The sequence below is a fragment of the Sceloporus undulatus genome, chromosome 6 (assembly GCF_019175285.1).
Source record: "Sceloporus undulatus isolate JIND9_A2432 ecotype Alabama chromosome 6, SceUnd_v1.1, whole genome shotgun sequence".
Taxonomy (NCBI): Eukaryota; Metazoa; Chordata; class Lepidosauria; order Squamata; family Phrynosomatidae; genus Sceloporus; species Sceloporus undulatus.
Window position 1 is genome coordinate 53,243,965 of NC_056527.1, and position 24,521 is coordinate 53,268,485.

At 39.9% G+C, this 24,521-nt stretch overlaps 1 protein-coding gene across 3 annotated transcripts in view; it reads right to left on the minus strand.

Annotated features, from left to right (window-relative positions):
• Nucleotides 1-6,449: 6,449 nt before the first annotated feature.
• ENTPD3 (ectonucleoside triphosphate diphosphohydrolase 3) overlaps nt 6,450-24,521 on the minus strand; it is a 30,672-nt gene continuing 12,600 nt past the window's right edge. For 2 of the 3 annotated variants that reach the window (XM_042476593.1, XM_042476592.1), the window contains exons 5-11: nt 20,942-21,092; nt 18,695-18,854; nt 12,648-12,878; nt 11,465-11,737; nt 10,590-10,700; nt 7,982-8,119; nt 6,450-6,691 (exon numbers count right to left, since the gene is read on the minus strand). In XM_042476593.1, the coding sequence (XP_042332527.1) occupies nt 6,461-6,691; nt 7,982-8,119; nt 10,590-10,700; nt 11,465-11,737; nt 12,648-12,878; nt 18,695-18,854; nt 20,942-21,092 (1,295 nt within the window). In that variant the 3' untranslated portion in view covers nt 6,450-6,460. Of the gene's footprint in view, nt 6,692-7,981; nt 8,120-10,589; nt 10,701-11,464; nt 11,738-12,647; nt 12,879-18,694; nt 18,855-20,941; nt 21,093-22,850; nt 22,906-24,521 lie in introns of all 3 variants that reach the window. The other variant, XM_042476594.1, reaches the window with a different exon arrangement.

Genomic DNA, 24,521 nt, shown 5'->3' on the forward strand with positions numbered 1-24,521 from the left:
TCTGGAAAGGTTCTCTTTGGCCCCTTTGTTGCTTCAGGCTTTGGGGCTTCCTGGCTGGGAGGGGAATGCACTGGATGACCCTTGGGGTCTCTTCCTAGGAGCCTGTGACACTTGGCCTGGAAGAGGAGTGTCTTCTTCTCTGGGAGCGTTTCCATACTTTGAATGGGACAGTTTTCCCTTCTCCTTTTGGGAAGGGCTCTCTGTCAAGCCCCTTTGGTTTGAATGGTGGTGCGCGCTCATGGGCGCCTGCTCCATTTTGTCCCCCTCCATTTGCCACTCACGCATAACTGAAGGGCATGAATCCCAAGTCTCCATTTTTAAAATTAGGATGTAACAAAAAAGGTCAAAGAGGTGACATAACTAGGGCTAAAAATTTAGAGCAAATTTTCAGGTCACTAATCATTTCTAAAAGAAAGGAGTTAACAATACTATTTAACTTATCTTTAAAGAGGGGAAGAAATGTTAATGGTTCTCTGTATAAAGCAGAATTCTTTGGAATTCTTCCTGGACAGAAGGTTGAAATGGAGGACATGTCCTGGAAAAGGAAGAGCTCTGGTCACTCCCTGATAGACTAGCCTAAGTTGGAAACAACTTGAAGGTACGCAGCAAGAACTACAGATCTGCTCCTGGTTTAATGGTGACATCCTCTATTCCACACAATGGTTCTGGCTGCCTTCTCCTGTTGCATTCTGGGATTTGCAGTTTAAAGGAAGGTCCTAGCGGCCATAGAATGGAGAAAAGCAGCGAGCTGCGGCTCAGAAGACTAGTGGGTGGGGCCAAGAGCGGTGACATGTAAATTTTGGACCAATGAGATGGGAGTAGAGTCCTGAAGTCTTTCCTGGGCCCCAGGGCAGGCAGAGAGGGTTTGGGTGGGGGTCCGTGGAGAGGGCCGTGGGCGAAGGGGGCTGCCAGGGCCGGAGGGGGAGCGGAGGTCGAGGCAGGCAGAGGGAGGGCAAGGATCCGGCCAAGGTCTCACTGTGACCTGGAAGGCCGTCCCAAGGAGAGGGGTCTCTGGCCAAAGAGGGAATTAAGCATCCTTTCTTGGGCTGCTTTATTCATGTTAATGGAGGACAACTGGGATGCAGTGATAACTAAAGCATCAGGTGCAATTGTCTCACTTTCCCAGCCTTTTTGTATCTTGTTGTAACAAAAAGGCAGCCTCCTTTCTCTGTTGCATTCTTTTCCTCTTTAATGGAGCCTTGGGCAAAGCTGGACTTTGTAGCAGCTCTTCTCAAGCAAAGGAGAAAGGGGAGGGTGCCTCTGTGGATGATGGGTGCAACAGTCAGGAGGCCCTTAGGAAGACCTAGGGCTCGTTTCTACTTCCATTTAATGAACTGGAATAATTCCTGGACAGAAGGTTTAAATGGAGGACATGTCCTGGAAAAGGAGGGACTCTGGTCTCAGTCTCAGAGGATGGCAATGGCAAACCCCTCTGAAGAAACTTGCCAAGAAAGCCCCTTGATAGAGTAGCCTGAGTTGGAAACAACTTGAAGGTACACAACAACAACAACAACTACAGCTCTGCTCCTGGTTTCATGGTGACCTCCACTTTAAACCATCACAAACCAGTCACCCTCAGAGGAAGGCAATGGCAAACCTCCTCTGAAGAAATATGGCCAAGACAGGGTTGCCTTAGGCTTGCCATAAACCACAAACAACTTGAAGGCACAGAACAACAACAGCAACAACAAGCCCACTAAGTAACACTTGTTCAACAACTCTGCAGAAACGCTGCTGCTGTTGTAGTGTGCTTTCAAGTCATGATTTCTGACTGAGGGCAACCCTCAGACAGACTTATCCTGGGGCTTTCTTCAGAGGAGGTTTGCCAGTCTCTCTCTGATGCGAAGTCGGAGGTTTTCATGGCCGGCATCCATAGCTTTCTGTGGGTTTTTCGGGCTTTGTGGCCCTGTCTAGAAGAGGCTGAGAGCATGGGACTTGCCCAGGGTCACCAGTGGGTTTCCTGGCGGAGCGGAGACTCGAACCCTGGTCAGAAAGGTCAGAAGGCAGGGCAAAATGGCCCAATGTTAGTTTAGGCCAGTTATTGTCAAGAAGGTGGTACTGAGGCATTTATACTGCTGCTATCCTTGACCCATTTCCCTGGCAGTATGCTCCTTTGTTCATTATTAATTGTTTATATTTTATTTATAAATATATAATTGTAATTTTAGTATCAGGAGGGAGGTTAGGGAAGGGGCTAATGTTGAATTTCATTGTATTCTCTATGTATTTTTATTGCTGTAACAACCCACCCGGATTCCTTGGGATTGGGCGGGCTACAAATAAATCATTTATTATTATAAACCATATACAGTATTTCTATTATTTCTTTATATTATTTATTATATAATTATAATAAAGAATAATTATTATATTATATTAATAAATTATTATTAATTTAATAATTATTATCTATTTATTATTGGTATATATTATTATATATATCTTATTATCTGTTATCTAATTATTAATTAATTAAGTTTATTATCCCCTCTGTTGTGAACCGCTCAGAGTCCCAGTGATTGGATGGTATATAAATAAATGCTTTTAATAATAAATAATAATAACAACAATAAATTATTATTAATTATAAATTATGCATTATATTTTATGTTTATAATTTTAAATTATATTTTATATTTATAATTATAGTTTTAATTATAGCTATAATTTATAATTATAAATATAAATTATAATGTATGATTATAAATATAAAATATCATTCATAATTATAATTTATAATTATAAATTATTTATTATTATATTTATATTTATTTATTTCCCACCTTCTTCCCAGTACAGAGACTCAAGGTGGCTTCCAAAACTAAAGCAGTCCAAGTTCAAATACTGTACTATAAAAAATGCAAAATACCAGCTTAGAAACACAAACAATCCAGACAATTAAAAACACTGCCTTTGGGGGATAAAATCCCCTTTTGGGGATAAAATCCCCAGAGTCTCTCCAGCCATCATGGTGGAAGAGGCAGTTGTAGTCCAAAAATAATGCTTTCCAAATTGACTGCCGCAGTTGTTGTTTGCTTTCAAGTCGTTTCCGACCCGGAGGCAACCCTATCATGGGTTTTCTTGGCCAAATTTCTTCAGTGGTGGTTTGGTTGTTGTTTTGCCTTTGCCCTCCTTTGAGGCTGAGAGAGTGTGACTTGCCCAGTGGATTTCCATGGTTGAGCAGGGATTCGAACCCTGGTCTCCACTGCCCCAGTCCAACATTCAGTCCAGGATTTTCACGGCTGGAATCCATAGTTTTTTGTGGGTTTTTTCGGTTATGAAGCTGTGTTCTAGAACAAATTTTTTCTGACGTTTCGCCAACAGCTGTGACTGACTGGCATCTTCAGAGAATGTCTGTATGGAAGAGAGTGTGGTATATATACTGTTAGTTGGTGGGGTATATATACACCATCAATATATATGTACCCCATTCTTTTCCATGCCAGCATTCTCTGAAGATGCCAATCACAAATACTGGTGAATTGTCAGGAATAAACTCTTCCAGAACATGGCCACAAAAACCCGAAAAAACCCACAAAAAACTACCACAGTCCGACAATCAAACCACTATACCAGGCTGGTGCTTAACCGCCTTCAATCCAACATCAACTTGAATGAGAGTCCTCTCCAAGGCTATATCCGCAGCACAGAACTAATCCATTTGACACCACTTTAACTGCTATGACTCAGTACTATGGAATTCTGGGAGCTGTACAATTCCTAGAATTCCATAGCCATGACCCATGGCAGTAAAAGTTATGTCAAATCAGAATAATTTTGCATTGTCCCCCTAATCTTAAGTGCCCTGCTCAAGTCTTGCAGAATCCTACATTGGTTCTATCCATCTGGAATGTGGTCTTCCTCTTTTCCTACTCACTTCTACTTTCCCAATAACAAATAGCAAGTACGTTTCTATACTGCTTATCAGTGAACTATCACTCCTTAAGCATTTTACAATATGTAAGGCAATTGTGCCCAACAAGCTGGGTACTCATGTTACCAACCTACGAAAGGATGGAAGGCTGAGTGGACCTTGGAGCCCTCATCTAGGATCAAACTTACAGCACTGTGGCTGCAGTAGTGACATTTAACCAGGGCTCCTTCATTCATTATTGTATTTTCTAGTGACTCAAGTCTCTTCATTATGTGGTCAAAGTACAACAGTCTCAGTTCAGCAATCTTGGCTCCTAGGCAGAGTTCAGTTTGATTTATTCTAGGACCTATTTATTTGTCTTTTCGGCAGATCTGTTGATCTCTTCTCCAGCATCACATTTCAGATGAGTAGATTCTTTTCCTGTCAGTCTTCTTCCCTCCCCAGCTCTCACAACCATACATAGCAGTGAGAAATACGATGGCACGGACAATTCTAAATCTAACATTCAGCAATATAGCTTTACATTTGAGGATCTTGTCCAGGGGTAGGCAATCTTTTTGAGCCGGGGACCGGGTTGCTGTCCCTCAGACAACTGGGGGGCTGAAGCAAAAAAAATAAATAATTAAATAATTTTTTAAAAAATTAAATATATAAATAAACCAGGACAAATGTAGGACAAAATTTTCAAATGGAAGACACTTTTTTAAAAAAAATGGAGGACATGCAAAAAAATTTGCTGATTTTTTTAAAAATGTTAATATAAATGCATGTTTCTCAGGCTTCAATAGACAATTGCCCCCTCAAAGGCCCCGGCGGCAATCGGCGGCAGGACTGGGCTGGGGCCGGTCCCAAGGCCTCGCTGGGCCGCATCCGGCCCGCGGGCCACAGGTTGCCTACCCCTGATCTTGTCTATTTCCTTCATTGCTGCCCTTCCAAATTCTAGGATGTATCCACATTGCAGAAATATTGCAGTTTGGCACCAAGATGGAAATATGTGTTTTGTGGTTTTGTGAGCTATTTAGTCATCTCTGTCAGAAGGCTCTGGTGCCCCACAAAGCTACAAATAGCACTGAGCCATGGAAGTTAAACTGGTATCAAACTGCTTTATTTCTGTAGTGTGGCAGCAGCCCTACCTGATTTCTTGACTGGGGGCAAGAATGACTGTGCAGGTGGGAAGATTGGCAGAGGAAATTCATAGAAGAGAGTTCTTTCATGAAGCTATGCTGGTTGTTGGATGTTATTGTACAGTGGGCCCTTGGTATCCGCTCTGGTTTGGTTCCAGTACCCCTCTACAGAGACCAAAATCTATAAATGTTCAAGTCCCATTAAATACAGTGGCATAGTAAAATGGTGTCCTTTATATAATCTGGCAAGGCTTCTGTCAGACTGTGATCGTATATTACACATAAAATAGCCTTATTTGCTAAGGCTACTAAAAGCATTTGTGCAAATTATTTGAAGAACATTGCTATAGACAGTGCAGGAGAGTCACTAATCTGATTTTTTATATGGGTATGTATGTATTATTTTATTGAATTTGTAATGGATTTTAGTCAAATACATTAAGTGACTGATTCTTGACTGCAGTCTCCATTCTGATTAATGACTGAACCAAGGCATGGTAAATTTTGAACTATTTAAGTGTCTTCATTGTCTGCTTTAAAGTTATATAAATCATCTCTGCCCATTACTTTTGTTTTCTTAATGTTGAACAGTAAACCTGCCGTTGCACTTTATTCCGTGATTTTCTTCCATAATTGTTCCAGGTCTTAGCTATTTTCTTCTAGTAGTATGATATCATCTGTGTATCTTAAATAAACATTGTTGATGTTCTTTCCTCCAATTTTTACGTGCCTTCTTCTGAGTCTAATCCTGCTCTTCCACCTCTGAGTCTATGATTCTATGTATGATGTGTTCAATGTTTAAGTCAAACAGATAGGTGTGATAAATACTCTGGTTTCTCTTCACACTGTATAAATCTTTCACCTCTTAATAAAATGCAGTCTTGTCCAACCCACTGCCAATTGGAAACCATTTCATTTCTCTGATTTCATCCAGACAGATGAAGGCCAGGCACTCTGACCTCTGAAGATCTGCCCATGAACATGTTTCCTTTCTAGGATTATACAATTTGGCTATGCTCAGCAAAACAAGCTGCTATTGTACCCATAGAGGTCCACTGCAACTTCTGGGATTGCAGTTTAGCTGGAGGGCCGTAATTGTCCATATCTGCTCTACAAAAACAACCAAAATCAAAAATTATCACTATTTTTTTATAGAAGACATAAGGTACTGGAGAGCAGGGGTTATACAACTATCCAGCTGTTGTTTGACCATAAGATCCACCAGCCCTAGCCAGCCTGATTTCCACCCTAACTTAGGCATTTAGAATGACAGGCCTTATTGTGCAGTTATTTTCCAGGCTCTTGCTTTTTCTCTCTCTTTTAAAATGCTTGGCTGATTAAACAATTCTTTTACTTGTAAATTAAACTGAGTACAAATTCTAGGGAAAAGATGGGATTTAAATAGAGGAGATTGTGTTATTAAAATATATATACAAGTCCAGATCTCCCCAATGAAACTGGTTTATTCTGCAAATACATGTTCAACATGACAGGCATTCTTTTGCATGCGTGACACAACACACGAATACACAAGGAAGATTAGACACAACAATGCCACTGCTGTGAAGAAGAGAAGCAGTCCAGCAAACAGAGAGGGATTCATAGGGAACCAGATCCTATTGCTCTCTGCAGGAATCATGTTGGTGAGGCTAAGCATGTAGCCTAGTGACCAGGCTATGCTGCTGTTACCAACCTAAAATACAGAAAAAGATCATTATATATCTCCATAAGCAACCATTAAAACATATGACATTTTCAGACAATAGGAAAAAGTATATATACTGTAGTACTGCTTTCCCCAATTCACATATTTGTTCAATGGGATGTGCCAGCAGTAGTATAGCTACTTGCTGCTTTTAAAAAAGAAATGGTTATCTCTTACATCAGTGATGGGGAATGTGTGATGTTGTTGGGCTGCAGCTCCCATGATCCCTCATCACTGGCTATGTTGGTTAGTGATGATGGGAGTTGCAGTCTAACAATATGCACAGTCTCCACTTCTGTGGTGTTATAAGCCTGCACACAAGGCTGGTTCTTACATTCTCCCTCTCTCCTTTCTTTTTCTTTTGTATACACAAGGAAAGCTGACTGAAAGCTTTCAAACTAGGACTTCTAATTCCTTGTTACATTAGAACTCAGAAAACTATACATTTTTTGTAACTATGTTTATTGAGAAACACATCTGTCCTAATGTTTTGCCCAAAACACATCAGTGCTCTTTATGTACTTGCAGTCCTTGTTCAAGCTTTTAATCAGTGCACTACTTAAGGCAAGTTCTGATGTTACCTTCCTGCCATAGAACCCTATGTAGCACTATGAATCTTACAACAGATAGACAGGACTATAGTGCAGTTTCCTTCTCATGCCAGCATTGTTCTTCCTGGAACAAGGGCAAGATGTATTAGGAAGAAGTTGTGTAACGAATGACTTTGCTGCGAGCTGATATAACTTTCATATATCAGAAGGGGACTACACTGAAGGGTTTCCTGTGTCATGAAAATAACACCTGAATGGGTTCTTAGGTACTTTCAATGTTACAGTGAAAACTCAAAATGACATCCCTCTGGGTTATTATTTAAAATGATCCATAAAGAGAAGCTAGAGGCAAACAAATGGCATTTTGCACCTGCAACGTTTAGTGACTGCCTCCCATAATTTCATGGTCTAGACCTCCTGCAGAATATTTGATGGTGTCAGAGACTAAAAATCCAAATGGCAATTGCACATTAATTAACATGGGGTCACAGGTGAAAAAGAATTTCTGGTTCAGTCACCATTAAAATGAATAGGAGTTGTGCAAGAATCCCAGAGTTGTAACCGGGCATTGCTTCAAGCTAAACATCTTCATTTATAATAGAATCAACCTTGTCCTCAATTTATTTATTGCAACTCTAAAAAAGTAGCTTTAACTCTGGATTTCCTAGAATTAAGATCTCTTGATTTTTCAAGACTTCTTTTACAAGATGGAAGGGATTAAACTTACTTCCTTCTGAAAGTGTATCAGAGGCCAATTCTCTGCATTGAACTTATACCCGTGTATAAGTAGGTGGTAGATGTAGTTTGCTGAAAAGCAGTACGATCTTGCGTATGTTTCATCAAATTTGGGTAACATAAATGGAATCTGTAAAAACAAAAACAATTCAGGATTCAACAATTCCTACAGTATTCAGTATTCAGAACCAATTCAATATTTATTTTTACCCTGCTCTTCCACTGTAATCAGAACGACTGAGACATTTCATAAAATTCTTTCTAGAAATCCCAAGGCAAGATGCTTGGTGCACACTTAAGTCTGGAAGTTCAAAAATATCTCAAGGAAAAGAAATATAGACTGCACCTGCACTGCAAAATTAATGCAGCTTGACACTGCTTTAACTGCCATGACTCAATGCTATGGAATCTTGGGTTTTGTGGGGCACCAGATCTCATTGACAGAGAAGGTTAAATGGCTTACAGAACTACACATCCCAGAATTTTATAGCATTGAGCCATGTGGTGTCAAACTGTACTATTCTGCAGTGCAGATGGAGGCAATAGAGAGCCAGTATGGTGTTTAATTGTTGGACTAGAACACTGAGAGACCAGGATTCAAATTTCCACTCAGCCATAGGAATGCACCAGATGAGCTTGAGCAAGTCACATTCTCTCAGCTTCAGAGAAAGGCAATGGCAAACCCACTCTGAACAAATTCTGCCAAGAAAAGTCTGTGACAGGTTCACCTCTTAAGTCTGAAATTACTTGAAAGCACACAAGAAGAAGAAAATTAGTATAGAAATGTGTTTGAAAGCAACTGTGCCATCAATTTCCAGGTTTCAGAAAGACATTCCAGAGAAAACAAGTTTGCCAAAGCAGGGCACAACATGTTTTAAAATGAAGTTAGTTGTGTTGACCATAAGAAAAACTTTAAAATCCATATTAATGTAATACCTTAATTAGACCGACCCACAAAACATTGTATGCAGTCTTTCAAAATCCCTTCATCAGACGACAGGTTATAAAAAGATGGCGGGGGGGGGGGGTGAGGAGGCTGAATTCAAGTGAAGTCAATGGTTTTGCATAGTCTCTACCTTGAATTTAAATGACTGGAGAGAGGACATTCAAATAGGGTTCTAGCAAGTGAAGTGATAACTTTAGGTTTCAAACTAGCTCTTGGAAGAGTTAGTATATTCTGGACAAAAACCAACTCTCAGAATCTGTGAGCCAGCATTGCTATTTTTCCAAGCTTAGCATTTAACTGGATGAAGCCCATGAAGAAAAGTTTTATTCTTCATTTTTGATAATATCAGCTAAAAACTCGAATTCTTTCCATTGTGGGTTAAGTATCTTTAGCAATCTTTAGTACAGAGTATAATATTGAATCTTCTGTTTTTAATGGTATACGTAAAAGATGCAGCCCACCCAGTGGTAAGCATTATGTCCTGTTGACTTCAGTAAGCACTTTGAACTTTGGCTGGTTCATGACTGGCAAAATGAAACAGCTTAGTACCACAGGATTTCTGTGAGCGTGATCTCTTGCTTTTCATAGGCCTCATTCCCACTATTCTTTAAACCGGATCGTACTGAATCACAAGCCGGTTGAAATGAGCATGGTTCCCACTTAATCCAAATCGCTGAAGCAATTCAGAAAGGGGGGGCATGCTTTTGACCCGTTTAACCCGTGTCAAAAAGACGCTGGTTTTTTGAGGGTCTTTTGGGCTGAATCGATTTATTTTGGAATAAATCGATTCATTACAAGTAGGAATCAGGTAGAAACTGAATACGCCCGCCCTGCCCCCCCCCCCGCTTCCCGGCCTCTCCATCCCCAACCAACCTTCTCTGCCCCCGGCTTTGCCTCTCCGCCGCCTGGCCGGGCTTTCTCCAGAGTGCGTTCCTCCTCCTCCTCCTCCTCCTCCTGGGATACTTCCGGAGGCTTTGGGGCTAGCCTGGACTGCCTGTCCTATCATCCCCCACCATCCTGGCCCTGGCCATGAAGAAATCAGAGGCCAGGGGCAAAGAGGCAAGGTCGGGTGGCAGAGAAGGTAGGGCAGGGGCTGAGAGGCTTTGGAAAGAGGTTCCGTGCAGCCAGGCCTTCCCTGCCCCTGGCCTCTGCCTAACTCCTTCCACCCCAGCCATGCCTGCTTCTGTCTTCCCAGCCTCCTCTTGCCTCCTCTCCCTCGGCCTACCTTCTCCACCCCTGCTGGCCTGTCCTCCAACTGAGCGACCTCTCCTCTGCACTGGCCAGCATCTCCTCCACTCCAGCCAACCTGTCCTCTGCCCTGGCGGCCTGTTGTCCAGCTGGGCAGCCTCTCCTCCGCCCCAGCCGGCCTCACGTCAGCTGGCCTGTCCTCCACCCCGGCAACCTGTCCTCCACCCTGGGTGGCCTCTCCTCTGTCCCAGCCAGCCTCTCCTCCACCCCAGCCAGCCTATCTTCCAGTCCAAATATAATGGGAACCATGATCTGATTCTAAATAGATCAATTTGGATCGGAAACAGATTTTTGTGTAAGTGGGAATGAGGCCATGGATACATTTCTGTAAAATATTCTGAAACTTTATTTTGAACAGATCTTTTATGAGTATCTTTCTTTGCTTCCTCAGGAAATTGATACACACCTGGTTCCAACTCTGTGAGCAGAAGTTCCACATGCTTGAATTGAAAGCAGCAAGGGAAAATTGTCCAGTTAAATTCAAAGCATTGACAGTGTAGTAAAATCCAGAGAAGGCCTATGAATAAACCAAGATGGGAGATATTTCACAATTATTTTTCCAATGGTAAGTTAATGCCAACTAATGGAAAATGAAGTCTACAGATTCATTTTGTCATTTTTAACAAATTTTTTTAACCATAAGAAGTCGAAGGCTTTCATGGCCAGCATCCATAGTTTTTTGTGGGGTTTTGGGCTATGTGGCCATGTTCTAGAAGAGTTGGTTTATGACATTTCACCAGCATCTGTGGCTAGCACCTTCAGAGAATGCTGGCATGGCAATGAGTGGGGTATAAATGTCATAGGAAGACAATGGATCTCTAATTAAACAGACATAAATCCTCCTTGCAGATCCCCCCACAGAACAATGCATAGATTAACATTTAAATCACCCCTCCCAATCCAGGGTCACACAGTGTGTGTGTGTGTGTGTGAGAGAGAGAGAGAGAGTGTGTGTGTGTGTGTGCGTGCGCGCGCGCACACACACACACACACACACACACACACACCACTCACTGCCATGCCAGCATTCTCTGAAGGTGCCAGCCACAGATGCTGGTGAAATGTCAGAAACAAACTCCTCTAGAACTTGGCCACATAGCCTGAAAAACCCACAAGAAAACAATGTATGTACTGTCTTTACATCCAATAGTCTCAAGGTGACTTCCTAGCAAATAGTGAAGAGCATGAAAAGCAACGCAATACAGTACGATTAGACACAGCAATAAAAAATACCCACCCCCCCCCCCAAGGAAACAACAAAAAGAGTAGAACAGTACTTACCACAAAATTCCCTTTAATATTTGGCTGGTAAATTCCATTAAAAGAACAATCTTCCCTGTCTCTGCAAGATGTAAAATCGAATAACAGAGACACTGCCTCTCTGCAGACAGCTGGATTGCCAGTTCCTATGACATTTATAGAATGGCTTATATTGTAGTTCTCTGGTCTCAGATGTGCAGTACAGAGGCTTCCATACAAGTGCTTCATTGTCAGAACAGTTTTGTAATTCTGAGGATAACATGGATTTTCAATTCTGGCTTTATCACTTGATTTCTGATATTTAACAAACAAACAGGAAAATTTTCATTAGGAGGAACATTTAGACTGGTATTACTGTAGTAGTCAAACAATTAGAGGAGTGTAGAATTTGAAGGGATCCCAAGGGTCACCTAGTCCTTGTTCAACAGTTCTTAATCTATGGTCTGCCAGATGTGGTGGACATCTGCTCTCAAAACCCCTGACAATTGGCTAACTTGGTTGGGGCTTTGGCAGTTGTAGCTCAAAACATCTGAAGGCCCAAAGTTTGAAAACAACTGAACTAAGTGACCCTTCTAACTCTACTATTCTATGATTCTGATCAGGTTGACCCTTGCCAAGGAAGGATGACAGCTAAAGCAGCCCTGACAGTTGGTTATCCACTCTGCTTAAAAACCTCTAGTGAAGGTAAGCCAACCATATTCTGAGTTCATTTTAATGATGTTGTCCTGTATTTTGTTATTTATTACATTTTCTCATAACACACATGCAACTAAAACAGAAAGAGGAGGCAGCTGATAGAGCTGCCCAAGAAAAGCAACAACGATGGCCAATTATAAAAAACAAAACACAATGCCAAACATGTGGAAGATTCCTGCCATTGTGCAATAAAAGTCTTTCAGTCACCAGTATACACAAAACTACTTTGTTTATCATGCTTGCAATATATAGCCAAATGTTATTAGAATATAGGAAGCTGCTTTATATCAGGCCAGATTATGTATCCAGTTAGCTCAATAATATCTGCTTTGACTAGCAGCATGTCTCCAGCCTTTCCACCACTGGTCTTTCCTACTACTTGTTATTTGATCCTTGTAAGTGCAAATAACAGGGACTGAACTTGAGACACAATGTATGCTAAGTACATGCACCATCACTGAACTATCATCCTTCTCTATGGCCAGTTAGGTCAGCTCTAGGATCATACCTGCAGTATGGATGCCAGCAATTTTTTCTCTGCTTCGTCTCTTCCATAACACTGGAAACTATGTGTATATACACTATATGAATAGCCATACAGCTGCACCTGTCGTGTGCTGTTGAATGTTTCAGTAGTTTCCTCAGGGATAAATGATATTTGGGTGGAGGCACCTCCTAGATCAAGTGCACCTGTAGTCTCTGCTCCATGAGGATGGACCCAGGTACTCAAAATGTTTCTCTAGAAATAAAGAGGGGAAATCTGACATTTCATCGGCTATTTTCTCAAATTTTTAGTTCAAAAAATAAAGCTAAAATCAATCACTATTTTAAGATTAATGTAGAAATGACAAATTACTGAAGCACTGTAGCAGGGGTGGCAAGAATGCAACCCTCCAGACTGTAACACCCAGCATTTTTCATCATTGGCTGTAATGGCTGGGACCGTTGGGAATTGCAGTCCCACAACATCTGAAGGGCTGCAATATTCCCACCTCTACAACAAGCATATGAGATAAAGAGCCCTTTGGATCATAGTGGTTGAATATCCAGCAAGCCACGTGACATCTTTGCTGAGATGGGTGGCAAGCCAAACATAGCTCTCCATTTATTTATTTAGCATCATTATGTTCCACTTTTCTTACATTATGGAATTCAAAGGAAACTTTGGTCACCATGTTGCGAAACCAGCCAGGTCCTCAAACCACAGTTTGAAATTAATTAAAGATCCTGCATGCAAAGGGATCTTGTAGCACCTTTGAGACTAGCTGAAAGAGAGAAGTTGCTAGCGTAAGCTTTCTTGGACTTGAGATGCATAGACTGGAGTGGAAAGTCCAGGGACAGACCTGTATAAGCAGACTGTGTGTGAGAAGGTCCATAGGAATGCAAACTTAATGAGTATGAAGATAAGGTCACAAGTTGAGTTTTAACAATGCTCATTGTTGCCTAAAGCCAAAGTGAGTAGATAATTATATGAATGAGTATTGGGATGCAGTGTGGGAACCAGAAAGAAAATGTGATGAACAGGTTATTAGAGCCCCCATGAGGCTGGGGGGTTAGCTCCTTTCTGTTTCTCATACTACATCCCAATACACATTCATATAGGAGTGAAGCAGGAAGTGCAAAAGGTCCACACTGGGACCACACTGCTGACATTTCTCCCAGAACCACAGCATTCCCCCCAGCCCTTAGGAGCTGTCACAGTCCTAAACCAAGCACCAAAAAGGAGGGTATTTTACTGCTCCTTTTTGGGCCATTCTTTGCCAAGAAGCCACACTTGGGGCATGGGTCATCTGAATGTTGCCCCCAACGTGGCCCGACAGCAGCCCTTTGGGGCTGTCTGTTTCAGCCCATAGTTATCCACTCATCTTGGCTTTAGGCAACATCCTTCCTGCTGCCTTGTCTCCCAAGGGCCATTGTTAAAATTGAACTTGTCACTTCATCTCCACATCTACAAAATTTTGCATTCGTATGGACTTTCTCACACAGAGACTGTTTATGTAGATCTGTTCCTGAACTTTCCACTCTACACCATGCATTTGAGGAAACAGACTCAAATCTATGAAAACCCATGCTACTAATTTCTCTCTTTCAGTTAATCTCAAAGATGTAACAAGATCCCTTTGCATATTTATTTTCCAGTCTAACATGGCTATATCTTTAAATTAAAGATCCTGGTTAGTTCTGAACCATGTAACCAGAGTTTACCAGTCTGGACATAACAGGAAACCATGGCTAGTTAAACAGATTTTCTATTTAGTTTAGCAAGCTGTTCCATAAGAGACAGAGTGAAGGGAATGACAGTGCAAGCAAAGGAATTGTCAACATTATTAAACCAAGAGAGGAACATCTGAGCTGACCAACGATCTCCTTACCTAGCTGACTTGAGCAACTATCTCTTTACCAGCTTATCTCACAGAAACAAGATTAATGTTTGAACTCTAAATCTCTCTACCATAGAGAGGGTTTTATTAAATAAAAAATCTAATAATTTTTTCAGCAATAAGTATCAGATCACATGAATATTTCCCATTGTGAATATGTGGATTTCCACTGCTCAAATGGAATAAGGCAGTAAAGTGGCAGGATTAGCATGCATTTTATCTCCACATCTATATATCCCTGCTTAGTAGGGAAGAATGAGCATTGCTTATTTCCTCAGGTAGGCTCCATCCACACTGCAGAAATAATCCAGGTTGACACCTCTTTAACTATCATGGCTCAATGCTATGGTTCCCAAACTGTACATCCCTAGATCCTGGGAATTGTAAGTTATTGTGGCACCAGAAATCTCTGGAAGAGAAGGCTAAAAGTCTCACAAAACTACAATTCACACAATTCCATAGCACTGAGCTACGGAATGATTTCTGCAGTGTGGATGCAGCTGCAGTCTTCTGTGAACTTCATGACAATGCAACATTTTAACCAGTATTAAATCCAAATTAGAATTTTTCAGGTTTTTCATTTTATCATGAAATCTGCTGTTTTAAGTGCTCTGAAACTGAAGTTTCATTTTTTTAGATTGTAGTTTTTTGAGAGGAGGTTCCTACAAAAAAAATCTCATTGCATTTTTAGGATTTTAAAAATCATGTCTTGTTCTTTTTGCTTACATCACCTTGTGAACTTTGATACTGAGACGTGATATAAATAGATTTAATGACAATATTCCACAACCTTATGTTACACTATATTGGTTCAGGTTGTTTGAAAGATTTTATGACTAGGAGATAGTCAGCTTCCTCATTTAACCTCAGATATCTCTATGTGCCCTTGAATGTTCTGACCATTTTTCTACCACCTGTTCAAACTTTAGCCTTTTTAAACATTGGCCTGTTATAGACTGCCAAAATAAAGCTGCTTCGGGTCTCTTTGGAGGTATGCTATTTAAATGATGCATGGGTCCTAAGAGTCCGGAGGTCGCGCCAAAGCCACACTCCATTCCTAAGCACTGGAGTGCAGCTTTGGTGCAGCTTCCGGACTCTTAGGATGCATGCATCATTTAAACAGCATACCTCCAAAGAGACCCGAAGCAGCTTTATTTTGGCAGTCTGTAACAGGCCATACACTCTTACCCCGGGATACGAATGCGCCGCGTTACGAAATTTCCGGGTTACGAAAAAAAAATAATAAAAAATATTTCCGGGTTACGAAGGTTATTCCGGGTTACGAAGAAAATTTTGGTGCTTTTCGGCGCTATTTCGCACGGAATCGCGGCTTTTCCCCATTAGCGCCTATGGCTTTTTCAGCTTACGAAGCCTTCCGGGTTACGAAAATGGCGGCGGAACGAATTAATTTCGTAACCCGGGGGCCGAGTGTACTTTCATTCTGCCCATAACTAGTTACGGGGATCCTAATTCAGACATTTCTGCAGGTTTGATTTTAAGTGGGTATTTATTTGCTATAAATTATGTATAAATATAAGAATTCTTCTATGTAACTGTATGTCATATATTTATGTGTTGTTCTCTTGCTGCTCTTGATTTGCTCTTGAAGAAGCCCTTAGGAGCACCCACAAATTGAAACACACCAGTTTTTTTAGCTAATAAAAGATCATCTTTTCAGCATCCTGAGACATGTGGAGGTCATTAGATGCTCTCCTGTTTTTTCTTTTTCTCTTTTTACTGTTTAGCGGCTCACTTAGAAAGGGTTACAAAAGCACCAGAATATCTTGGAATTATCACAAACTGTCACAGTTTTGGTTCTATCACTGATATCACTTTGACTACCATTAGTTTATTTACACTAATGGTTCTCAGCCTGTACATTCCTAGATTGTTGGGTTGCAAATCCCACAATGTCCACTGGTGACCATGGTGGCTGGGACCTCTGGGAGGTGAAGTCCATTATCGCGTAGGGAGTCTAAACCACGGGTTTTATTTGCCTGCTTTGTCCCAGATATCATTTATAATATACGTAATTAAAATTGAGCATAATAACCAGTTATGCCCAGTACTGCTCTGTTCTGGAATATCTGAAAAGTATATTTTAATTTTATCCAAAAAGGTGAAAGTCTTCCTTTAGAATTTTTCCTGTTTTTATTAAGAGCTATATTGGCAAATATTTCAACAGGTTTTTAGATCCTCTGAAAATTGCTTACATTAAAAAAGACTCTCTTGACAGTTTGATCTAAGCTGTTGTTACAGTGGATGTTACATAAATGCAGGAGCCACATGTATCTTCCCATATTAATGTTCTGTATGTGGAGTCAAAATCTAACTGAAGCTCAAAAGTATTAAATCTACAACATGGATCAAAGTTTTGACTTTGACAGATTGATCACTGACTTTTAAATGGAATTTTCAAAGTAAGAGCCCGTACAAACAGGCCAAAATAAGGCTGCTTTGGGTCACTTTGGGAGGTATGCTGTTTAAATGATGCATGAGTCCTAAGAGGCCAGAAGCCATGCCAAAGCCATGCTCCAGTCCTAAGGGCTGGAGCACAGTTTTGGCGCAGCTTCTGGCCTCTTAAGATGTGTATGTCATTTATACACCCAACTGTTAAAGGAGAGATAATGATACAATTTGAGAGATAATGATAAATTTGTAATGATATAAATTTATAGACAACAGTTTTTAGCCAATACATGTTCACATCCCTGCACAGCATCACTAGACAAAAGTCAACCATTAGCATTGCTCTCAGCATAAATGTGCAGTAATGGGGGAAAATTGTGTCACAAAACTGTGAAACCAAATGAGCTGCTGTCCATAGACATAGGAACCATATAGACAGGCCAGAATAAAGCTGCTTCAGGTCACTTTGGAGGTATTCTGTTTAAATGGCACACACATCTTAAGAGACCAGAAGCTGCACCAAAGCTGCGCTCCAGTCCTTAGGATTGGAGCATGGCTTCCAGCCTCTTAGGACGCATGCATCATATAAACAGCATACCTCCAAAGTGACCCAAAGCAGCTTTATTTTGGCCTGTCTGTAGAGGCTCACAGTGACACTACTATCATGCCTCCTCTCTCACGGTGTTTTAGCACAAAACGAGAAGACTCTTGAGAAGAGGAAAAGAAGTTCTGTAAAAGAACTGTTGAAAACTGCAGGGGCCATTCTTTTTTAACCTGTCTACTATGTAAGTCTAATGGATCTACCATCTCACCCATCTTCAGTGCAGGAAATCTATATATTCTGAGATCCTCTGGAGAGGCCCTTCTTTCATTTTCACCACCTTCATACAAGGTAATGCCTTCTCCAAGCTCCAGAACTCCTTTCCTAGCTATGCTAGAATGACTCCCTTCTTTGCTGTCCTTCCATTGGCAGGCAAAGTTTTATTTGTTTTATTTTGACAAAACTTTTAGAGGGTTTTTTAAGAAAGGCTTTTAAAAGCATGCTACATTTTAAAACTGTACAGTGCTGTTTTTAACTGATTCTTATAATTGTTATACATATGTTTTTAAATTGTTTTTGTTAACAATTTAATTCTATTTTAAGGTTGATTTTTGGTATATTTTAATTATTTTGTAATGTAAGGCTTTGAGTACCAAAATGGAGAAAATGCAGAGTATAAATAAAGGTTATAAATAGTAATAACAGTAGTAGGGATAATAATAACAACAACAATAATAAGACAAGAAGTGTGGGGTGTACATCATGAAGTCTGTAAATAGGATCAATATATTTAAGGCTTTTGTTTTTTTATGACATATTTAATCTGGAATGAAGATTACCTACAGTTAAAAATCTAAGTGAAATTAAAGGAGTGTCATTTTTTCTTGGCAAAATGAATACTAATAGTCCTTCTTAAAGGAACATTTTGCAGAACACGTACCAATAGCATATCCAAATGTCATTATTTTATAGGACCATTTAAATGGAATGCAATAAAAGAATTCACTAGCTAAAATATAACTTTAGGAACTGTTGATCATAGAACATTCTGTAATGTTGTAGAGTTGCTTTAAAGTAACTGTATGACAGCACTATCAAGACTGCAATGCAATCTTCCCTTTCACAAAATATAGGAGTTTATATTAATCCCAGCTACATCCACTCAAATACTAGTTATTTGTCAGACAATAGTATGTAATAAAACATGCAGATATTTCCACACACCTCCAAGAAATTGCCCTTTAAATAGTTGGCTGTAATCCATCCATACACCCCTTCCTCTTGCCCAGTTATGATTTGAGCACCCCTAAATTCAAAGGGCTGGGATGTGAAGTAGTTTTGAATGCTCTCAAGGACTTCACTGGCTGCTGATTCATTTTGCAACCTAAGCAATTCACAGAACACAAAATGCTGAGTGTCTGACAGGAGAGGCTTACCCTCACAAATACTTGCCAAATCTAGTAACCAGAGGAAAAGCTTATAATTTTTGTACTTTGAACATGGAAGGACAATCTTTAATAGGAGATAATCAAAGCTTGGTTCTTACATGCATGCACATCACTTGATTGCTCAACATTTGTCTGGACTTCACAGCATGAAGTTACTTGTTTAACGATAACTCCCAGAATCCCCCCGTCAGTTTTTCCATTGGTTTTGGAGAGCTATGGTCAAAAAGTAATTTCTTTACATTCTAGGCTTTCACCACTGAAAGATAATTGGATTGATCTGATTTAGGTGCCAGCAAAAGAGCTTACAAAAGAAGAATTCCACAATTGGTCCTTTTCCCAATCATATCCTTTTCAAAAGTGCCTCTGTTGAATTTTAGAGATGCACCCTTTCTCCCAACACCACAGTCCACTTTATGCACCAGGGTCCTCTGACCACTGGCGGTGAATTTAGAGTGACTGCCACAGGAAAATAGGAGGGGACAGCGAAGTCTGGTTTTGCGCATTCATTGTGTACACCTATATTTGGATCCATCCCAGTGACCTCTTTGTAATCCTAACTAAGACAACTAAGAGCCTGTACAGACAGGCCATAATAAAGCTGCTTCAGATGACTTTGGAGGTATGCTGTTTAAATGATGCATGCATCCGAAGCATGATGCATGCATGCCAAAGCAAGCTCCAATCCTAAGGAGTGGAACGCAGCTTTGGTGTAGCTTCTGGCCTCTTAAGATGCATGTGTCATTTAAACTGCATACCTCCAAAGTGACCCGAAAAAGCTTTATTTTGGCCTATCTGTATGGGCCCTGAATTAATAGACCTTATCAACCAATAATTGATTCAGTGGATAAACTCTAGTTGGGACTACCAAGAGGAATTGGGCCATAATGTTTGGGATGACATTACGATATATATTAATGTTTTTCTTGTCATAATTAATCTCTGATAGCTGTTTCATACAAAACTGATGAGCAACATACATGCATGAGTGAACAAGCCCTGAGATACACACCCAGCTGCACAGACCTATGCAAGCTTACTTGGAAGAAAACATCACTGTGTTTAGGGTGCTTACTCCCAAGTGTGTGTATATAGGATTGCAGTCTTTGTAATAAGACCCAGTGAACTCAGTGGGACTTATTTCTGAACAAGCATGTATAGGAACTGCACTGTACATCAATTCCAGATACATCAATAAAAAGACATATTAAAGCAATCAACCTTTTTCCTTCTCCATGTGTATAAAAGTTACAGATATTAGCATGTTCTGCTTATCCAAATAACACATACAGCGTATATTATGTCAAATTGCTTACTGAAACAGAATGGTTGCCATGAAAAACAGCAAGGACGAAAACATACAAAAAGTACAGTAAAATGCTTTGGATTATATCTATACATATGTACGCACTATATATCTTTAAATGACTTGAGTATAAAACCATATATTAACCATATTCATATGCCCTCCGTTACCATTGATAAAGTAAGTAGTGGGATATGGTTTTTCACAAATGCCCACATGGAAATTCTATAGTGGCCAACTGATCCTTGTATGTTTATACCAGTTACATATGCCGATATTGTCTGCATACACAACAGGAACAGATTCAGTCCTCCATCTCTTTGGCTGCCATACACTTGTGACAACACATAGTACAAAATGAAACCATCAAGGGCATTGTTTCCCCACATATATTCAAGGAAATTAGCATATTTATTATGAAATATTCAGGAACACTGGGTCCTGGAATCTGCTTTCTTAAAAGCTGTCAATAATCACAACTAGTTTAATATGAGGTCAGATCCTTATTCCTGATAATACCTCCCTAGAAGATCAAAATCTCTCTTCAAGTTTTAAGTGTTGCATTACATCTGTAATCTTCATGGAGGTAAGGAGAGGAAGGAAAAAATGTATCATGACTTGTTCTGCTTGACTGCATTTGATATTTCAACAACAGGTAAAGAATTACTTGCAGCAGTTCAGTTTCACTGATCCATGTCAAAATTAACTTTCCTACTATACCTCAGAAGTCTCATGCCAGCTGTGGCTCCCAGGTACACAGGCGTGGTTCTATGCAAATGAAAAGGAATTTTTTCCTTGACTTTATCAATGCAATCATTGATGGGCTTAGCGATTTCTTGGGGGTTACTTCCATAACTAGATATCCCTGGACCTGGAAGAAAATAAAGGACTCAGTTTTGGTCTGACAATAATACTCTAAAATTACAAAGATCAATACAATAAAAACTTTAGACCAGCAAGTAAAAAAGATTGTTGTTAACAGCACTTTATGTCACGCAGGGCCTATTTTTGGAATCTTGCCTCTTGTATATATTCTTGGCTGACAGCAGCTCTGCATTAATGTTCTACAGGTGTTCATGTATTCCAAACAAATCAATAGACGTAGTACTGAAAGGCGACTGTTTCTCAGATCTCATCACATTCAATCAAACTACATCCCTTAAATGTGGTTCAGTCTGGATTTACTGATGTAAGAAGAATTAAATTCACCAGGGCAGCCAGCAACTGTGCAACAGATGGTTGCAAATAATTGCCTGAAGACTTAAGAAATACTTTTGAAAATTGCAACAGACATACAAAGCAGCACCACAGGTAAGTGCTGTTAAGACTTTTTTATTATTATGTGTCTTCATGTTAATTGCCACTTATGGCAACCCTATCATAGGGTTTTCTGGTCAAGATTTGTTTAGAGGAGGTTCAGGCATTACCTTCTTCTAAGGCTGAGATAGTGTGACTTGCCTGAAGTCACCCAGACCTAGTAGCTTTCCATGGCTAAGCGGTAGTTCTGCCAAAGTGAAAACTGGAGATGGTTCATGTACTTGTAATAGTTGTGTAGAAAAAGAGTTTCAGCAGTTGTTGCTTGTCACCTTGATGCATGTTCAACAACACCTGCTGAAATTCACTCTCTTATACAACCATTAGAAGTACAAGTTCCTCTCCAGATTTTACTCTGGCATCTCTGCTGAACAGGAATTCAGTCCCTGGATTCCCAGAGTCCTAGTCCAACACTCTAACCACTTAACCATGCTGTAAGGTAGTATGACATAAAGGACACTAAGAAAAATGGTATGCATATGAAGCAAATGCTCATTACTGAGGGATTTCAGTGGGTCATGAAGAAGCATAAAATGCTTTTTCACTTTAAAAAAACAAAACATCAGCAATAAATGAAATTTAGGGGTTGTCTGCATGGGGATTCACAGAAACAGCACTACCTCATTTTGGAACATACCTGTTTAGACAATGTACATGGCTGAAGGGAGGAAAACAGACCTATGCTGCACTCCGGGGCTTATGACCAGAGAAAAATAAATCCCAGTTTACTCTGGTTCAAGCTGGAAAGAGTGAACTATCACATACCATTTCTTTTGCCTGCATCCTTGCAAAGTAAACAAAACAACCAACAACATTTGGCTTGGAGTTAAGATCCTTGTCTGCTGCCCACCTCTGCCTTTCCCTTCCAACTGAGAGGAAGTGAATGGAATCTGTTTTAACCTTTATAATGCTGTCCTGATAATGAATCTACAAGAGAAATAATACATTTTCTTTGTCCAAACTTTTAATTTATAATTATTCTGATTTTACTTTTTTCCTGATGCTTTTTTTTATTACTTTTTTAAAAATTGTATTAATTTGACATATTTCAACGTAAAACCATTTATGAGGATTTTACCTGCTTGAACGTCATATAAATGCTTAAAATAAATACTTAATTTAAAAAGAGGGAGAGTTTGTACCTCTTCCTGGAAGTACTTTCCTTTTGTCTCCATTTCTGTTTTACAGTGGTATATAAACTCTGGGGGAAACTGATCTACTTGTAACCTGAGATAAAATGTGCAAAACTAAAATACCCAAAAAACTCAACCACATAAAACAAAAACAAAAAATCCCCAGAGCTTGGAAAACTTACTTTTTTTTACTATAGCTCCTGGAAGAGTACTCTGAAAAAGTAACTTTTCCAAGCCCTGAAAGAGAAACATATCATTTTAGCTGAGGTCTGAACTCATCTTAATAATATATGTTTTTAAAGTAAGGTATGTGCTTTCAGATTGCCTGTTGATTTATTGTGACCTCATGAATTTCACAGGCTTTCTTACACAATACTCAGAAGTGGCTTGTCATTGTCTTCCCCTGAAATAAAACCTACAGCACATGGTACTCTCTGCTAAACTCCCTTACATTGTGTGTGTGTGTGTGTGTGTGTGTATATGGCTTCAAGTTGTCTGTGGACTTATAGTGAGCTCATGAATTTCATAGTGTTTTCTTAAACAAAGATAACAAGAGGTGGTTTTGATAGTTCTTATCTCTGAAATATAACCTACAGTACTTGGTCATCATTGCCCATCTCCTATCCAAGGACTAACCCTGCTTAACTTTTAAGATCAGACAGGATTTGGTGTCTTTAGGATATTTAGGCCCTTTACATTACCCACATATAAAAATAAGAAGAGATGAATGCTAAAATATCTTACTAGTCTTGCTCTGCATTCATAAATCTAGTTGACTGAATACCTTTAAAAGAATAGTACATAAATTTGCTTCTGTAACCTATCCTTCACTTTACCATCATCTGCACCCAAAATCACAATTATTAAAAACAATTTTGCAAACCTGCTTCAGGGATTTACAAGAGAAGACAAATGGTAAGTTAGCTTCTTGATCTTGTTCTCCATTCATACACCTGGCTGGCTGGCTGTCTTTCTAAAGAGCAGCACATACATTTTCTACTATTATTTCATCCTTCCTTTTGTCATCAGTGCCCAAAAATTACAATTATTTCATAGAAAGACAGAGTTAGAAACCTGGTTCAGGGATTGGAGCAGAAGGTTATATATTTTCCAGGGACTGACCAACAGACAGTGTCTATAACAGGCTTTCCCATGGTTAAAATTGTCCATATCGGCAAATTGTAGAGCCTATGTGTGTGTTCAAGGGGAGGGAGATATTTCAAGAAAATACATTTGGATTTAACAAAGGTGTTTTCAAATGGCTGCCAATGGCTGGAAAAGGCATCAAGGGCCACTATGATTTCTAACGTGGGGAATATCCCAATGTGTGGTCCTCTGCTTTAAAAAACAACAACCTCACATCCCATGAGGCAAGCAGAGTGAGAACTTGCTTCATATTACAACAGATTGTAGCATGCATGCCCTTTCATTAGTCGCAAAACACAAACCAATGAAGCCAATAACTTTTAGACCTGAATCTATTTGTAGACTCCAATGCCTATATAACTATTCCTGTAATACAATGAGCTTGGAAAGCACATCAAATGTTGCCACAGAACTCCCTAATTGCATACATGAGGCAGTCATGAGTTTGTACCCAGCAATTGAAAATCTCACTTCGCTATACAGCACCACTTGATTAAAGAGGATATGTTACCACCACTGCAATGAAAAAAAGCATAAAAGAAATTTAAAACCTAGTTTAAACAGATAGTGCCTTAAAGGAATTCACGAAAATATTATGTGGTCAGAACGTTGGACTAGGACTCAATCTCCATTCAGACCTGAAGCCCTGTAGGTCATCTTAACTCAGTCAACCTCCCTCAGACTGGCCTACCTTACAGGGTTTCTGC